Source organism: Oryx dammah, unplaced genomic scaffold (genome assembly GCF_014754425.2).
Source record: "Oryx dammah isolate SB20612 unplaced genomic scaffold, SCBI_Odam_1.1 HiC_scaffold_3, whole genome shotgun sequence".
Lineage (NCBI taxonomy): Eukaryota > Metazoa > Chordata > Mammalia > Artiodactyla > Bovidae > Oryx > Oryx dammah.
In genome coordinates, this window is record NW_024070187.1 from 44,648,465 (window position 1) to 44,661,606 (window position 13,142).

The window sequence follows — 13,142 nt, forward strand, 5'->3', positions numbered from 1 at the left end:
GTGGTAGACTTTTCTGAATAAAAATCCTTCATTCTTGAAGAGGGAAAACCTATATATTGTTTTAAAAAATCTTTCCTTATTAAAATGTATAAAATATTCTCCTACAATTTCTCCTACTAGCCTTGTGGTTCTACTTTTTATGTTAAATTTTTAATTTATTTTGAATTTTAAAAATAAAGGGCATGAGGTACAATTTCAATCTTATTTTTCTGCATATGATTGGCCAATTTCCTAACTCTATTTATTAAATATTCCACTCTTAGTCCCACTGAGTTGTGATAATATTTTATCACACATCAAATTTCCATATAAATTCAGTCGGTTCCTGTGATCCCCATTTTTTCACCTGGAATCATTTGTCCGTTCCTGCATCATCACCCTACTATTTCTGCTATTATGATTTTGTTGTATAATAATATTGGGTAGGTCAATGCACTTCACTTTTGTTTTTTTAGTTAGTTATGCATGGATTTTTATTCTTTCATATAAATTTTAAAATCAGTTTGCTAGTTTCTCACAAAATCAGGACTTTGATTAAAATTTCAGTGAATTTATATATCAACTATGAGGAAATTGACATATTTTTATGTTGTTATCCCACCCATGAACTTGGTATATTGCTTTATTTATATCTTCTCTATACACTTTTAAAAAATGTTTATCCATTATTTATTTTTGTTGTTTTGTTATCCATTATTTATTCTTGTGTTGCTGCATGCTGGCTTTCTCTAGTTTTGGTGAACAGGGGCTACTCTCTAGCTGTGGTGCCTGGGCTTCTCATTGCCGTGGCCTTCCTGTTCCAGGACACAGGCTCCAGGATATGTGAGTTTCAGTAGTTTCAGCTCCCTGACTCCAGCTTCAGAGCACAGTCTTGGTAGCTGTGGGGCACAGGCCTAGCTGCCCCGAAACACATGGAATCGTCCCAGACCAGGTATCGAACCCATGTCCCTGCATTGTTCAGTTCAGTTCAGTTCAGTCGCTCAGTTGTGTCTGACTCTTTGCGACCCCATGAATCGCAGCATGCCAGGCCTCCCTGTCCATCACCAACTCCCGGAGTTCACTCAGACTCACGTCCATCGAGTCAGTGATGCCATCCAGCCATCTCATCCTCTGTCGTCCCCTTCTCCTCCTACCCCCAATCCCTCCCAGCATCAAAGTCTTTTCCAGTGAATCAACTCTTCGCATGAGGTGGCCAAAGTACTGGAGTTTCAGCTTTAGCATCATTCCTTCCAAAGAAATCCCAGGGTTGATCTCCTTCAAAATGGACTGGTTGGATCTCCCTGCAGTCCAAGGGACTCTCAAGAGTTCTCCAACACCACAGTTCAAAAGTATCAATTCTTTGGTGCTCAGCCTTCTTCACAGTCCAGCTCTCACATCCATACATGACCACTGGGAAAAACCATAGCCTTGACTAGACGGACCTTAGTCGGCAAAGTAATGTCTCTGCTTTTGAATATGCTATCTAGGTTGGTCATAACCTGCATTGTTAGGAAGGCTCTTAACCACTGGACCACCAGGGAAGTCCATTATATACTTTGAAATTAAAATATTTTTCTTGGTAAAGATCTATTGAATTCATTGTTAATTACTAGACATGTTTGTTTATCCTTTTTATAACTGTATTGCTATTGTAAATGAACTATTTAAGTTACAATATTTATTTTATTAAATATTTGTTTTTAACAAATATAATTCTTTAATATTTTATCATTTAGTTATTTGTTGGTGTAGGAAAATGCTAATCTTTAGAAAAATTTTTCGGTCTCATTGTGAGGATTGTGGGATCCTAGTTCCCAGACCAGGGGTTGAACCCATACCCTCAGCAGTGAAAGAATGGAATCTTAGTCACTGGTCTGCCAGGGAATTCCCGAAAATACTGTGTTTTGTTTTTTTTTAATTGACATTTTATACCACAACATTTTGGACAATTTACTGGGACTTCATGTGACTCGCAACTTGGCCTCTCCCTCTATCAGACCACAGAAAGACTACCATTTCCCTAGTTCCCCAAGGGCTTTACAGTGATTAAGCAGTAGATAAATTTGGAGGTCTGTCTCAAACTTGTCAAAATAATCATTAAGCATGAAGAGAAAGTCCAAAGCATGGATCATAAATTCAAATACCTACGTAGGTTAAGTTTAAACAGCAGGCAATGGTGGAGATGGGGGCAAACCAGAAAGAACAAGATCTATCTAAAAAGAGCAGACCTTCTCAGCTCCAGCCAGTTCTTACCACATAGCAATGAAAGTGCAGTTTTTTCACATCTGTAGATTTTTCTAGGAAAAGCGTAAAATCTTTAAGATAGCAACATAATTGAATTTTTAAAAGAATTTGGTGGACCAAATAAATCACATTTGTGTGCTAGATCTGTTTGACAATCTACTGAACTTCACCCTCTGGCCTAAGAATGTCCCAAGGAGAGGGGATGACAGGGAAGTAAATGAGCATCACCTCTGGACCCCACCCTCCCATTCCTTTTTCTCCCCACCCCCCACCCCCAACCCCAGGCCCTGTTTCCTTCACTGGGCAGGGTTCTATTCCAGCCAGCATGGACATCGGACTTGGGGGAACTGAGCTGAGAACATAAGGAGAGAAGATGGAGATCAAGGCTGGACCTACATCATAATGTCTGAGAACTCTCAAGAGAACAGGAGTCTAAGCTGGAACAGGAACTGATGGAAGACCTACTAGCTTCCCTAGTAGCTCACATGGTAAAGAATCCAGCCTCCAGTGCAAAAGACCCAGGTTCGATCCCTGGGTCGGGAAGATCCCCTGGAGAAGGGAATGGCTGGCATTCCAGTGTTCTTGTCTGGAGAATTCCATGGACAGAAGAGCCTGGTGGGCTACAGTCCACAGGCTCTCAAAGAGTTGGCAGAACTGAGCGACTAACACTTTTACTCTTGTCCTACTGAAGTGATTGAAGTGGTTTGGTTCTGGAACCACTCCTGTTCTTTCCAGAATCAGCTGAGATGAGCAAGTTTGGGCAACTGTCGCAGATCAGGACACCTCCCAAGAGTCCATATTCTGGACCTTAATCAACCTCCCATGGTGTTTTAGGTTGGTATTATGGGCTGAACTGTGTCCTCCTAAAACTCACGTATTAGAGTCTTAACCTCCAGTACCACAGAATGTGATCACATTTGGAGATAGGGTCTTTAAAGAGATATTTAAGGTAAAATGAGGTCATTAGGATGGGCCCTGATCCAATAGGACTGGTGTCCTTGTAAGAGGAGGAGATTAGGGCACAGACACACACAGAAGGAAGACTATAAAGAGATACCGTTAGAAGACATGCGACTTACATGCTATGGAGAGGCCTCAGAAGAAACCACCCTGCTGACATCTTGATCTTGGGTTTCCAGTCTCCCTACAGCAAGAAAATAAATTCTGTTGCTTAAGTCACCCAGTCTGTGCTACTTTGACATGGCAGCTCTAGAAGACTAAAATAATTGTGTTTCTTGGAAACAGATTCTTAATGCAGAGTTGTGTGGAAAGGTTTATAGGAGCCTTTATAGGAGATGTCAGGAAATCTAACGTGAAAACAAGGAGGGCAGAATTGGGCAGAGGGAGAATTTGAGCTAGAATGAGGGTGCCACCAAGGTGGTGTTCTGGAGCTGGGGTGGCCCTTCAAGGACTGTTCCAAATTGAGGCAAGGAGCCTTTGTTTTCCTACACCAATCATTATCAAGGTGGAGGGGTGATGATTTTTTTACCCCCTAAGGAATGTTTGGCAATGTCAGAACTTTTTTGGCAGTCACAACTGGCCTACAAGGGGGTGTGTGTGTTGGGGGGACTGCATGCACTACTGGTTCCTAATGGGTAGAGACCAGTGATGCTGCTGAAGTACATCCTAATGCCCAAGACAGGCAACCTTCCTCCACCGCCCCACGACAAAGGAGCGCCTGACCCCGAATGTCAGTAGTGCTGAGATTGTGAAAACCTCCCTCCCAACATTAATCAGTCACTGGCCCTGAGCTGCATGTGGAAAGATTTACCTTGGGCAGATCCCTGTCACTGATGGCAATCCCCAGTGAGGAGTGCAGCTATGGACTGTCCGTGGCCTGTGTTCCCAGCAGCTGGAGAACAGGCGTGTTTGCCATGAAGAGCATCTGGGTGGACCAAAGAGCCCTTGATCTGACCCCTCAACTTCTCTTTCTAATATAAATAACAACCAGTCATGTTCAGGGCACCGTCCTGAGAGTTTTACACGTTACCCTACTTGACAGCGTGTGTGCTGAGGCGCTTGAGTTGTGTCTGTTGTCTCTTTGCAACCCTATGTTCTGTAGCCCGCCAGCCTCCTCTGTCCATGGGATTCTCCAGGCAAGAATACTGGAATGGGTTGCATTTCCTTCTCCAGGGGATCTTCCAAATGTGAGTCTTCTGCACTAGCAGGCAGGTTCTTTATCACTAGGCCACCTGGGAAGCTCTGTTATCCCACTTAAGCCTCATAAAAAGCCCAAGAGGTCAGTTATATGGCCAATATTTTGTAAAACAATAATCTGGGACTCAGAGAGGTTAATCACTCACCCCAGATTACAGAGCTAGTAAGCAGCAGAACCAGAATTTGTATCCAGGGCTGTCTGACTCCGAAGCCTAATGTTTTCACAAGCAGGAAGGACAATCTTTGCTAAAACAAGAACAGTACACAGAGGAGTAAGAGGATGGGCTACAGACTTAGCCTAGAACTGATAGAAACCCAGCCTCACAACAGCAGAGCCCTGAGACAACAGCTGATACTGTGTGAACATCACAGGGCCCAGCCCCTGAGCTCAGGCTCCCTGGAGAGGAGACTCCTGCCACCTCTCTATCCACAAACGTTAATGGTTACCAGCAATAATCCCTCTCATAAGGGGACTTTTTCTTTTTGCCTCCTTGAGGTGAATGTATGGACTTTAGGACTTTGTACGATGACAACAGTTAACTACAAAAAAGTAAAAAAAGCAGCCACTTCCTAGGAGTCAATGGTATAAAAATAATTTTTATTTACTACTGTAAATAAAGTAGTGCAAAGAGTAGTTTGGACCCACAATATTGCATTACTGATTTATTTACTACCTTAGCAGCATACAGTGTGGGCTTGGCTCTTTCTCTTCTTTTCTCTCTCTCAGACACACACACACACACACACACACCCCTACGCAGATGCAGGCAGGCATAATGGGTGGGGAATGAGACTATGAGCTAAAGTCTTGTTTCCTGCATTTTCCACTGCTGCCAGTCTATTCTAATGGGTAATTCATGGAAAATACTACACTTAAATACTAAGAATTTTCTAAATGTTATTTTATGGATTGCAATTGAAAAGTAAATGACATCCAACAGTGTCATTAACTTATTTGGAAGCATTACGACCCTAGAAAAAAAATCAAGGAGAAAAATGTAAACCCATTTACAAAGCCATTGCGTTTCCTGTGTTTCCAGCCTTAACCTATTCATTTCAAGGTGCCTCAGAAATGCTGGTCTTAGATGTCAAATGGAAGTCTGTCCGTGGGACTGCGAGGAATAGGGCAGTGGCAAACACGCATACCAAATATTATCCAACTGGTAGAGAAGTCACAATTTTCTGTTGTTTTAATAAAATGGAATGAACAAGGGGGTAAGATTCTTAAAATGCACCTCAGTGTATAAGGATTTGGATACACCACAAGGCAAACTCTGACTCCCTGTACACACGATCATTAGGCATGGACATCCAGAATAACCCAGTTAACCTTCCCAACACACCTCTGCGATCAGGATGCTCCTTGTATTTGTTTGATAACCTTTGGTATAACCACTGTCTGCTCTGGGTATTTCTTTAATTAATAAAAAAAAAAAGACACCAAGTGCAAAATTCGCATCCAGTTGAGAAGACATTTAAGGTGTATAATGCCCCAGCCATAGCTCTCCAATACCAGTTGCTGAAAGGATTCTCTCTCATCTGGAGAGACCTGGATCGCACAGTTCACCCACGTGGCTCTGGACTGTTGGTGGCGGTGGGCTGGTCCTGAGCGGAGGCGTCTGCCGTTGGAGTGACAGCTGGACTTGCAGGGGGGTCCGTAGGGTTTGCGGAGGCCCGGGCTGCTGTCAGGTGGGAACTGCTGGCTGCAGAGACACGTGCACAACACATGCTGAATCCTCAAAACAGTATGTATGGGACACACAACCACACCTGGACTCTAGCAAGCCAGAAGAGATGCTGCTTGTCTAGTGTCCTTGATACTGTAAACAGATGAGCAACTTTGGACCCATTATCTAGGTTCTTTGGACTTTGGTGTTTCCTCCTATAAAATGGCAATTGGAATAGATATACAAAGATCTCTGGGAGTCTAAGTCTTAAAATTATGCTGCAAATTCCAGGTAAATATTAAGAAAGAAAGAAAAAGAGGAAAAGAAAGGGAAGAAGGTGGAGGGATGGAAGGAAGGACGGACGGACGGAAGGAAGGAAAGGAGAAACAACTCTTGGTCTATGTTTTCTATGGTCAGATCTCTCTCTCTCTCTTTTTTTTTCCACTTGGTGTTGATGCAATGCAAGCTATGGATTATAACAATCAATCAGAAAAGAGTGTTGGTTTCATTCATATTCTGATTCCATTTGGATGATATACCAAAGTTGATTTAAATTGACTTATTTAAGTCCATGTATATAAGCTTTGGAAACATAATTACCAGGCTTAATTATTTATCATTCTACCTTTAGTAAGAAGCTTGGACCACCATAAAGATTAGGGAAGCTTATAAAGTTTTATACTTTATGTCAATAGTTTTCAAGTGGGGGTAATTTTGATTTCCAGGAGACAGTTGGCAACGTCAGTAGACATTCTTGGTTGTCACAACTGGAGGGTGAGGTGCTACTGGCATTTAGTGGGTAGAAGCCGGGGATGCTGCTAAGCATCATAAAATGCCTATGCCAGCCTCCCCCACTCCCATCAACAAGGAGTGATTCAGCTCCACTATCACAAGTGCTAAGGCTGACACACCTGCATTCGGCACTGAGGCTGAGATATATCCTGGTCCATCCATAAAACTGGGCTCTGGGACCTGGCTGCCCTGCCTTTAATCAGTGATGTAACTTTGGACAAGTTACCCACTCTCTTTCTGCCTCTAAAAAAATGGGCAAAATAAGAATATCTATACCTTATTGTCATAAGGATTAAATGAATTAATGTATATTCTGTTCTTAAAACAGTGTTTGGTTTGTCTACATACTCATTAAATGTTAACTATTACTACTAGTGACCTGGCTAACCATGGTAATGTGTTGATTTATCAATTTCTGGGGCCTGGCTGGCAGGACTGATGAAAGCATTTGTTTCTGGGATGCTTATGGCTCACTTTTAGACCCCAAGAGCTTATGAAAATAGCTAAAACTTTGAAGCCAGAAAACCGAGGAGTCACATGGTCCTGCCAGTTCCCAGTTGCTGAGCGATCTTGGGCAAGTTACTTAACCTCTCTGAGCTGCAGTTTCTCTGTCAAATGGGGGTAGCATGACATATGGCTAGTACAGTGGCCAGCTTTGTGGGAACAATTGCTAGTTTGCTTTTAAGCAGTGCTCTTAAGTTCTGCAGTCCTGGAGTCAGTTTTTTAAAGGTTCCCAAATGTCCATCCTGAAATGTACCAACTTGCAGAAGATGCCACCAGATGTTGATCATCTGACTTCTAGATAAACTCTTCAAGATTTCCACCTCTGAGAGGCTATTCAAGATAAATCAGGAATGGGCTCCAAAGCCTCTGACCTTTTTGAATATGTAAAGGAATTCTTCAAGGACCCCCCTCCAGTATCTACAGAAGACTTTGTGAATCCAGAGATTGTTCTGAAAGAACAACACAGGGGTGATGGTGGTGTGGGGTGGGGGGGGTGGTGCCCAGGTGTTATGTAATGATGTGATGCTTCTGGCAGGTGACCTAACCATGCATGGCAGGGACTGTGAGACCCAGTGATTCGGTAGAAAGACCATTTGTTGGAGTCAGGAGACCTGTTCTAGGCAAATCACATTTATCAATCACTAGTAGGCAACTTTGGGGTAGATACTGAATGGCAGACATTTCAGTCCTAAGATGATGCTTGAATCTCATAGGCCTCGGTTTCCTCATCTGTAAGTTGAGGGGCTTGGATCACATGGTGTCCAAAACCTTCTCAGGCCCAAAGATTTATCCTTCTGATGATTCTCTGAGGAAGTTAATGAAGTACTAAGTCACCTATTTTTCCATTTCAGGCTCAGGGAAACGTTTAAATCACCATGGTAACAAGATAAATCAGCAATCAGTTTTCTGATTAAAACAAAAAAATGCCAATGTGTAAATGTAGAAAGAATGCATAATTAGCATTGCCACCACTGAAATCTTGTTAGAACGTTATAAAAATGCTCAGTGTTTCAGCAGTAAATTTGCTATTATCCATGTGAGAACTCTTCCATTTTCATCAGGAGTTTGCAATCATTGGACAAGCCCCGTCCCCCATAGTGGGTCACAATTTTAGAATGGCCTCTTTGTCTCCACTCACCTGGACTCCATTCTAATTTGATTACTGGACTAGAATCAAGGTAACCAGGAAAACCAGCATGCTGCTTAAAAAATTGCAGAGTGCATTCCAGAGCCAAATAGAAGTGATTTTTGGATTATTTGCTGCTTGGGGGACCATTTCCTGTTCATTAGTGAGAAAAATCAAGAGTTGGCCCTGGGTTGGCAGACTGCAGTGCATGGACCTAACGTGACTTGCTGCCTGTTTTTGTATAGTTTGCAATCCAAGAATGGTTTTTGCATTTAGAAATGGTTGAATAAAAATCAAGAGTACTATTTTGTGATATGTGAGAAGTATATGAGATTTAAATAATCACGTCCACAGTAGCATTTTATTGAAGACCAGCCTCATCATTTGTTTTCCAGTATCGTCAATGAATGCTTTCGAACTATAATGAAAGTTGAATAGCTGTGACAGAGATGGCCCTCAAAGGCCCAAATGTTTATTACCTGGCCCTTTTCAGAAAAAGTTAGCCAACCTCTGTCGTGGACCATTGTAGGAAAAATATCTGCTTGCCAGCTCACCAGATGTAAGCACAAAGAAAAGAAGAATAGTAGAGAATATATTGGGTGAGTTGGGAGATAATTGAATATTTACAAAGACAGGGGAGGTAGGTGCGGGTAAGGAGGTGAGGGAGGGAAACTCTGAAAATCTGAAGATTAAATCTACTTCATTTGAGCCTCTGGCTCCAGCAGGGCCCAGCCCACGTAGAAAATCCATGTCATTTAAACATTTCTCATGAGTAAAGATACCAGTAGGGCACCAAGGGTAATGAGATAGGAGAAAAGTAAAATCTCACCATTAAATCACTCTGACTTTAAAGCTAGTGCTTTTTTCATGAGCACCACTTTGTGACATTTTACTGTAATTTTAGAAGAAACCTCATTAACTGGAAATGTAGAGGACAGGGAAAGAGTAGGGGAAGGTTTAATTAATCTTGTTCGTATCATCTTATTCTTTTTAAAAGACCCCTAAATTAACTACTTAGGGGAAACGGATGAGTTGGCTTAAATTATGAATGTTTTGAATTGGCTGACATTGGTTCCAAAGGTGACCCTGTGTCATGCCCGGAGCTGGTAGTTCTACAGATCTTGCTCTCTCCTGTGTGTTATGTTTAGACATAAAGTTTACACTAATCCGAGGAAGGCAGGACTTTCTCTGAACTGGTCATTACATTGTCTCCCTCTGTTCTCCCTTTTACTTTCTACTAGGCAGCCAGTCTTCATACTTTTTTTGGTCTTAGGGGAGATTTGTGACAAGAGAAATGGAGATGCTCCCAGACACACTTTGGGATTTCCTCCCCTCCCAAAGCCCGAGTCTATTAAGGCAATTATGCTTGGCATCTTTGACAGGGAGGGAAGAGGAAAAGTACTTTAGAGACGCAATGAGGTGGGGAAAGGAGGTTTTTGGAATGTGAGAAAGAGGCTGAGCCTGGCTGGGGGTATAGCTCAGTGGAATTCTCATCTTGCCATGCAGCAATCTGAGAAAGGAAGAATTGGGGGAAGAAAGGCTAATGGTGATGAGCTTTGGGACTCATTGATGACTCAGAAGCTGCAAAGCTGAAGGACCTGGAAGGACGCTGTAGGCCCAGATCAGTGTGTATTCTGCTATGAGACTGGTGATCATCTGAGTGGTTAGTGCCACCCAAGACCCATGGACCTTAGCACGTCCCTGGGAGGCATCAGCTTCCAGAAAGATTGAGCCAACTGGGAGAATGCAAGCTAGGAATCAAAAACAATTTCCCTCAAAGGAAAAAAAAGATCTATTGTGTGTACACAATATTTTTTGTGGACTTATTCTGGTATGCTTGCTAGACTAATCGGTATCTTTGTTCAGCTGGTTTTTGAAAATGAGTTTTATGTCTTAGAAAGAGTCTAACAGCAAAGAAAAGCATGCTAGACTCTAGTAGTATTGTGATATTGACTGAGGTAAACAAGCTCTTTAAGTGTAGGCATTACCTGGTGGCAGCGTGCTTTAACTGAAAGGAAAATGCCCCAGAGACCATTACTCCTTAGGAAACTACCAGCTAACATTTCTTGAGTCCTAAAGAACCCTATGTTCTTTCATTTGGCTTTCTCAACTACAATACGAGGTAGGTGTACTACTATTTTTGCTGTTTTATTTATTTATTTTTCTTTTCTTAAAAAATTTTTTTTGGAGTATAGTTGCATTACAATGTTGTGTTAATGGTACAGCAAAGTTTCTATGGTACAGCAAAGTGAATCAGCTATATAAATACATGAAAGTGAAGTCGCGTCTGACTCTTTGCGACCCCATGGACTGCAGTCCACCAGGCTCCTCCCTTCCATGGGATTCTCCAGGCAAGAATACTGGAGTGGGTTGCCATTTCCTTCTCCAGGGGATCTTCCTGACCCAGGAATCGAACTCAGGTCTCCAGCATTCCAGGCAGATGCTTTAACCTCTGAGCCACCAGGGAAGCCCATATATATCCCCTCTTTTTTGGATTTTCTTCTCATTTAGGTCCCCACAGAGCACTGAGTAGAGTCCCCTGAGCTATACAGTAGGTTCTCATTAGTTATCTTTTTTATCCATGGTACCAATAGTGTATATGTCAGTCCCGATCTCCCAGTTCATCCCGTTCTCTCCCCAACTCCGTCCCTGCTTGGTATCAGTATGTTTGTTCTCTATGTCTGTGTCTCTATTTCTGCTTTGTAAATAAGATGGTCTTCTGCTGTTTTAGAGAATGGGAAACCGAGGAACAGAAAGGGTCCCTCCCTTGCCAAAGGTCACACAACTAGCAACAGGCCAGAATCTCAGCAACCTGTGCTGTCAGCTACAGTCCCGCACCGCTAGCCTTCTGAATGCAGGACATTTTAATGTGGCAAACACAGTGAAATGTTGACTATATATCACAAAGCGAATAAACTCAGGAGGAAAATGAAGGTAGCTGGAGCTGAACGCAAAATGGATGGACAGTTCAATTTAAAGGTCTGGCCATAAATCATTAGTTTTTAAAAACAACTGACAGTAAAAAATGCAAATCACAAAATGACAAAGATCCCTAACTTATGGCACAATCCTCCCACCCACCTTAAGGGAGGCTCTGAGCGCAGCAAATCCTGTCCCTCTGTACTCTGGCAGTCAGCATCCGGGCTGCATTCCTGCACCAGCTACACCATGGTCAGGGTTACCACCTGCGCCTACTACATCCATCCCATTTGTGGGGCAGCTCATGGACCTTGGCTCATCCAGGAGGTGCCTGGGGCAGAAACTTTGCCCTTTCAGGACCCCTCTGCAGCGCTTCTCTTCTTCTCTGTGCTCCAATCCCCCACTGCCCCATTGCCCAATCACTGATGGAGTACCCCCTTATTTCAAAACTAGGGACAAATCTGCACTTATGTTGAAGACTTTAAAAATATGGAAATAATTTACTACATATTTTAATTCAAGGTTAGTCCTAACAGAGCTGGTAGGTACCCCCATGGGGGCATGTTTTGGAAATATCTAGAGGTTTTTTTTGTTTTTTTTTTTACTTCTAGGCCTTTGTGACTCTAAGTATGATCCATAGAATAGCTCTGTGGATGCAATCTGAAACTCTGTGCGAAATGCAGGATCTCAGAGGCCACCTCCAGACTGACTGACCTAGAATCTACATTTAACCAGATCCATGCCTGATTTCTATGCACATTGAAATTAAGAAGCACGGGACTAGGATATACATATTGAAATATGTGTTATTTTATTATAATTGCTTTCTTTTTTATTTCTTCTTTATATCGCTGTTTAGAGTATTTTTTAAAAAATAAGTATACAGGCAGGTTACTTGTCCTTCATTTTGGGGTACCAGAAAATGTGTTAAAAAATACGTCTTATGTAAGATGACAATGGGTCAGAGGCAGATGGTAGCCCCTGCTGTAAATTGTGAGTGTGAAAAAGCTTAGGTGTCAGCTGCCCTACATCCTTTCTTGGATTTTATTGTGATTTTGGGCAAACCATGTCATTCCTGTAGCCCCCATTTTACCATCTGTAAAATGAAGGGCATAGAATTAAATTTATATATATATATTCAGACTTCTCCAGTGCTCACGAAAGGAAAGAGGTATGTATATAAAGAAGCAAGTGAAAGAGTTTGAAAAAAGTGAAAAAAAAAAGAGAATGAAGGAGCAAAGGATACATAGGAAGGGGAAAACATCAAAAGGCAGGAGGGACAGGGAGATGGAGATGTGGAGGGACTGATGATGAAGCTACGGAGAAAGGAAAAAAAAGACGACTTCTGATAGAAGCCATTCTACCAGCCCATGAATTTTCATGGCGACCAGCTGGCATAAAATCATAAAGACAATTTTCAGCTCCTCTAACGGAATTGCATTTGTAATAATCATAACAATATTTCTACAGAGTAAAAATGACAAAGATAATTTGAAATGGAAAACACTGACAAGATGCAAAATAAATGTGCTCTACCTGGCAACAAATTTAGGGACGGGACAGAATTTGCATGAGGAAAATTTATCAGCCAGCATGCTACAGGGCATCAAACCTGAAAGGGTTTTTGATGGTTTCTTATTAACCTCCTCAGGTAATCAGGGAAAATGACTCTGTATTAGCCTCTCAGAAGAGTGACTTCCCATCTCACCATCGAATATGTGCTGAAATGCACTCCTTTTGCTTTTCATTATTTG

The 13,142-nt window shown here is 42.1% G+C and overlaps 1 protein-coding gene across 1 annotated transcript in view; it reads right to left on the reverse strand.

The window, feature by feature from the left end:
• Positions 1 to 4,957: 4,957 nt before the first annotated feature.
• SEL1L3 (SEL1L family member 3) overlaps positions 4,958 to 13,142 on the reverse strand; it is a 109,786-nt gene continuing 101,601 nt past the window's right edge. Inside the window, exon 24 of the mRNA XM_040237972.1 lies at positions 4,958 to 6,083. Coding sequence (XP_040093906.1) covers positions 5,944 to 6,083 — 140 coding nt within the window. The 3' untranslated portion in view covers positions 4,958 to 5,943. The remainder of the gene's footprint in view (positions 6,084 to 13,142) is intronic.